The 6000-nt window shown below is 40.8% G+C and overlaps 1 protein-coding gene across 1 annotated transcript in view; it reads left to right on the plus strand.

Moving 5' to 3' along the window:
- Window positions 1–6000, plus strand: part of FCRL5 (Fc receptor like 5) — a 55403-nt gene that overhangs the window by 34210 nt on the left and 15193 nt on the right. The window contains exons 10-12 of the mRNA XM_007458047.1: window positions 3669–3947; window positions 4387–4503; window positions 5179–5206. Coding sequence (XP_007458109.1) covers window positions 3669–3947; window positions 4387–4503; window positions 5179–5206 — 424 coding nt within the window. The remainder of the gene's footprint in view (window positions 1–3668; window positions 3948–4386; window positions 4504–5178; window positions 5207–6000) is intronic.

The raw sequence follows: 6000 nt of genomic DNA on the forward strand, positions 1-6000 counted from the left end.
ATTTATTCCTGGTTCAGTCTTGGAAGGTTGTGCTTCTCTAAGAATTTGTCCATTTCTTTCAGGTTGTCCATTTTTTTGGCATATAGTTGCTTGTAGTAATCTCTCATGATCCTTTGTATTTCTGAAGTGTCAGTTGTTACTTTTCCTTTTTCATTCCTAATTCTATTGATTTGAGTCTTCTCCCTTTTTTTCTTGATGAGTCTGGCTAATGGTTTACCAATTTCGTTTATCTTCTCAAAGAACCAGCTTTAAGTTTTATTGATATTTGCTATTGTTTCCTTCATTTCTTTTTCATTTATTTCTGATCTGATATTTATGATTTCTTTCTCTCTGCTAACTTTGTGGGGGGGTTTTGTTGTTGTTTTTCTTTTATCTCTAATTGCTTTAGGTGTAAGGTTAGGTTGTTTATTTGAGATGTTTCTTGTTTCTTGAGGTAGGATTGTACTGCTGTAAACTTCCGTCTTAGAACTGCTTTTGCTGCATCCCATAGATTTTGGGTTGTCACGTTTTCATTGTCATTTGTTTCTAGGTATTTTTTTATTTCCTCTTGAATTTCTTCAGTGATCTCTTGGTTATTTAGTAGTGTACTGTTTAGCCTCCATGTGTTTGTATGTTTTACAGATTTTTACCTGTAATTAATACCTAGTCTCTTAGCGTTGTGGTCGGAAAAGTTACTTGATGCAATTTCAATTACCTTAAATTTACCAAAGCTTGATTTGTGACCCAAGATATGATCTATCATGGAGAGTGTTCCATGAGCACTTGAGAAGAAAGTGTATTCTGTTGTTTTGGGGTGGAATGTCCTATAAATATCAATTAAGTCCATCTTGTTTAATGTATCATTTAAAGCTTGTGTTTCCTTATTTATTTTCATTATGGATGATCTGTCCATTGGTGAAAGTGGGGTGTTAAAGTCCCCTACTATGATTGTGTTACTGTCGTTTTCTCCTTTTATGGCTGTTAACATTTGCCTAATGTATTGAGGTGCTCCTATGTTGGGTGCATAAATATTTACAATTGTTATATCTTCTTGGATTGATCCGTTGATCATTATGAGTGTCCTTCTTTGTCTCTTGTAATAGTCTTTATTTGAAAGTCTATTTTGTCTGATATGAGAATTGCTAACCAGCTTTCTTTTGACTTCCATTTGCATGGAAGATCTTTTTCCATCTCCTCACTTTCCGTCTGTATGTGTCCCTAGGTCTGAAGTGGGGCTCTTGTAGACAGCATATATGTGGGTCTTGTTTTTCTATCCATTCAGCCAGTCTATGTATTTTGGTGGGAGTATTTAATCCATTTATATTTAAGGTAGTTATCAATATGTATGTTCCTATTACCATTTTCTAAATTATTTTGGGTTTGTTTTGTAGGTCTTTTCCTTGTCTTCTGTTTCCTGTATAGAGAAGTTCCTTTAGCATTTGTTGTAAAGCTGGTTTCGTGATGCTGAATTCTCTTAGCTTTTGCTTGTCTGTAAAGGTTTTAATTTCTCTGTCGAATCTGAATGAGATCCTTGCTGGGTAGAGTAATCTTGGTTGTAGGTTTTTCTCTTTCAAAACTTTAAATATGTCCTGCCCCTCCCTTCTGGCTTGCAGAGTTTCTTCTGAAAGATCAGCTGTTAACCTTATGGGGATGCCCTTGTATGCTATTTGTTGCTTTTCCCTTGCTGCCTTTAATATGTTTTCTCTGTATTTAATTTTTGATAGTTTGATTAATATGTGTCTTGGCCTGTTTCTCCTTGGATTTATCCTGTATGGGACTCTCTGCCCTTCCTGGAATTGATTGACTATTTCCTTTCCCATATTAGGGAAGTTTTCAACTATAATCTCTTCAAATATTTTCTCAGTTCCTTTTTTTTTTTCTCTTCTTCTCTGGGACCCCTATAATTTGAATGTTGGTGTGTTTAATGTTTGCCCAGAGGTCTCTGAGACTGTCCTCAATTCTTTTCATTCTTTTTTCTTTATTCTGCTCTGTGGTAGTTATTTCTACCCTTTTATCTTCCAGGTTACTTATCCGTTCTTCTGCCTCAGTTATTCTGCTATTGATTCCTTCAAAAGAATTTTTAATTTCATTTATTTTGTTGGTCATCATTGTTTGTTTGCTCTTTAGTTCGTCTAGGTCTTTCTTAAATGTTTCTTGTATTTTCTCCATTCTATTTCCAAGATTTTGTATCATCTTTACACTCATTACTCTGAATTCTTTTTCAGGTAGACTGCCTATTTCTTCTTCATTTGTTTGGTCTGGTCATTTTTACCTTGCTCCTTCATCTGCTTTTTGTTTCTCTGTCTTCTCATTTTGCTTCACTTACTGTGTTTGGGGTCTCCTTTTCACAGGCTGCAGGTTCGTAGTTCCCATTGCTTTTGGTGTCTACCCCCAGTGGCTAAGGTTGGTTCAATGAGTTGTGTAGGCTTCCTGGTGGAGGGGACTTGTGCCTGTGTTTTGGTCAGTGAGGCTGAATCTTGTCTTTCTGGTGGGAAAGACCATGTCTGGTGGTTTTTTTCGAGTGTCTGTGACCTTATTTTGATTTTAGGCAGCCTCCCTGCTAGTGGGTGGGGTTGTGTTCCTGTCTTGTGAGTTGTTTGGCATAGGGTGTCCAGCACTGTAGCTTGCTGGTCATTGAGTGGAGCTGGGTCTTAACATTGAGATGGTACTTTCTGGGAGAGCATTTGCCATTTGTTATTACATGGAGCTGGGAGGTCTCTGGTGGACCAATGTCGTGAACTCCGTTCTCCCACCTCAGAGGCATAGGGCCTGACACCCGGATGGAGCACCAAAACCCTGTGAGCCACAATTTTGGGAAGGCTGAGGTCTTCTGCCAGCTTTCAGTAGGTGTTCTGTAGGAGTTGTTCCACATGTAGTTGTTTTTCTGATGTATTTGTGGGGAGGAAGGTGATCTCCACGTCTTACTCCTCCGCCATCTTGAAGGTCTCAGTCCTGTTGACTTTTTTTTATTCAAAATATAAAATTTATTCAAAAGCAATAAAATAACAGTTTCTATGAAGCATAAACTGTACATAATAAGTAAACACATCACAGTACCAAACCTGTTGACTTTTTAATGATGGCCATTCTGACTGGTGTGAGGTGATACCTCACTGTAGTTTTTATTTGCATTTCTCTAATAATTAGCCATATTGAGCATCTTTTCACGTGTCTGTTGGCCATTTTTTACATAACTTATGTTAGTAGCCCTAAAGAAAATAGTCTTAGAAGTAGATTTGCTGGGTCAAAGTTTATGTGCATTTTAAATTACATATATATTTCCAAATCACCATTCAAGGAAGTGTCTCAAATTTGCATTCTCACTGAGAGAATATCAGGGTGCCTCTTAATCCACAACCCCATCAGTATTATCTGCCTTTTTAAGCTTTGCCAGTCTGATGGGTGTTTTTATTTGTATATACTTAATTAGTAACAAAGATAATATCTTTATATATTTATTGGCTATTTGAAGTTTTTAGTGATTCATACCCTTTTCACTTTTCTGTTGGATATTTTTGTGCATTGAAAGCTATTTGTGGATTCAGGTCACTAACTTTTCCTGTCATATGTGTTTCAATATATTTTCCTTGATTGAGATATGACTTTTATTATTTGTTTATATTATTTTTTGTTCCTTTCTGAATATGTTAGAAGTAGGAACTTCTATTGACTTTTTGTTTTTTCCTCAGTTCCAGTGTCTCGCCCTATCCTCACCCTCAGAGCCCCCAGGGCTCAGGCTGTGGTGGGGGATGTGGTGGAGCTTCACTGTGAGTCCCAGAGAGGCTCCCCCCCGATCCTGTACCAGTTTTATCACAAGAATGTCACCCTAGAGAGCAGTATGTCCCACTCTGGACAAGGAGTGTCCCTCAACCTCTCACTGACTGCAAATCATTCTGGAACCTACTCCTGTGAGGCCGACAATGGCCTGGGTCCCCAGTGCAGTGAGGCAGTGACACTTTCCATCACAGGTAAGTTTCCTATTCTCAGGCCACAGATGTGGCCAAAAGATTTCCTCCTAGGATACTCTGATAATCCTTGTGATGCCTGACAAGGACAGTGTTTCTCAGGGACAGGTACAAAAAGCTAGATGTTCTCCAAACTGTTATTTTCATTAAGTGTTTCTGAAGGCTTGTCATTTGGGTGGGAAAGGGGGCTAAAGAAGACCACCGAATTTAATACTCTTCAGATAGCATCATCCATCCTGACCCTCAATCCTTGCATCAGCCACAGACATGAGCTTCCCCACCAAGAGAAGTTCCATCCCCTGTGCCACACCTGCACCTCATTAGCCTCAGGAGTCCTGGTCCCCTCAGTTCATCCTCTCTCCCAGGCATCAGCTCCAGGGATCAGGGCAGTTCAAGACCACAAGCCTCTCCCTCTGGCTCATGCCTGGGGTCTCCCCCTCAGGGCTGACAGGGAGCAGAAGTGGTCCTGTTGCCACCGGTGTCACCGGGGGGCTGCTCAGCACGATGGGTCTCGCTGCCATAGCACTGTTGTTCTACTGCTGGCTCCCGAGAAAAACAGGTGAGTAACTCCCTGGTTAACCTTTGCTTGAGTCCCTGTGCTTCCCATCTCCATTCCCTCAGGCCCATGCTATCTTTGGAACCAACCCCAAGCTCTCAAAACCTCCTTTCTGCACAATTCCACAGCTCCTACCTTCCCCTCTAGTTCCTCCAGAATTTGTCTTCATCAAATGCAAAGTTTCCAGAACAGCCCTATTGGGTGTAAGATGTCTTCACAAGATGTAGTTTATCTGACATGACAAATTACAGTGTATTTCCCTCTCTACTCTTACAAGACCCCCAAGGAACGGAAGAGGAGAAGAAAAACTCTGAGATATAGGAGTGAGAACAGAAACCAAATGGAATTTGATAACTTACTGATTTTGTAAATGTATGGTACTTTCATAGCCGATCAAGTCTATTTTCCCACATTCAGCTATTGACCATTGTTCTTCACAAACTCCAGGTTAAAAGATTATGGATTGTGGGCTACCCTTTTGTATTATAACTATACCCCTCTGGAAACCAGGATCAGTAGTTTTTGCCCAATGTGCCACCTCCCTTGGACATAGCAAAGGAGGGTTCACATCTTAGAGACAACGACTCCTGGAAGGTTCTAGGTGAGGCTTCTATGAGTTGTGCTCCTTGTGAAGTCTTCCTTCTCCTGGACTCAATGTCTCTCTGCTTTCCTTTGCAGGAAGAAAGCCTACATTTGACTCCTCCAGGTAAGACCTGCCTATATTGACGTATGGTTAATGAAATGCCCACCAAGTATGAAAATGGAATTGAATCTGGTTACTGCTGAGAGCACGGTCACTGCTTCATGTCACTGAGATGGGTTGTTCCAATTTCATGTTGCCACCTCCCTTGGGATATCTCAATTCCCAGGACCTTCTCACCCATCAGCTTAGCTAAGTAGGCCTTTTTCTTGCAAGTGTTAATTGCTTTTTATTTATTAACTTACATCCTTGGTCCAATGTTGCCTTGGTTGTTTGAGTGTTTGAGTGACATTATGACCACTGAATCCATCCGTTTCCTAAGATGGTCTTAGCTTAATCAGCCTGGAAAGCTCTGGTCATGGCCAACCCAACCTAACCAACACCTGTTGTGATGACAGCCAAGAAGATGGATGCAACTTGGCCACCCCGAGAGACCTCTCTGCTAACAGGAGGTGGTGCTTGTGAAGAAGGGGCTGCCTTCTTGGATTTCAAAGGCTGACTTTAGGAGTCACACCACAGCTCACAAACTATCCCTAGGCAAGCTTATGGTAGCAGCATCCAAACCATCCTGAGTTCCTCTGAGCCTTTTTGTTTGTTTTTTGGCCATGCTGCACAGTTGCAGGATCTTAGTTTCCCCACCAGGAATTGAACCCAAGCCCTTCTTAGTGAAAACACCAAGTCCTAACCTCTGAACCACCAAGGAATTCCCATTTGAGCCTTTCTAATTATGGATTTCACTCAGATACTGATCTCTCTGGGAGTGTAGACCTTGGAGCCAGGTTTGAATCTTGGCTCTTTCC

The sequence above is a fragment of the Lipotes vexillifer genome, unplaced genomic scaffold (assembly GCF_000442215.2).
Source record: "Lipotes vexillifer unplaced genomic scaffold, Lipotes_vexillifer_v1.1 scaffold238, whole genome shotgun sequence".
Taxonomy (NCBI): Eukaryota; Metazoa; Chordata; class Mammalia; order Artiodactyla; family Lipotidae; genus Lipotes; species Lipotes vexillifer.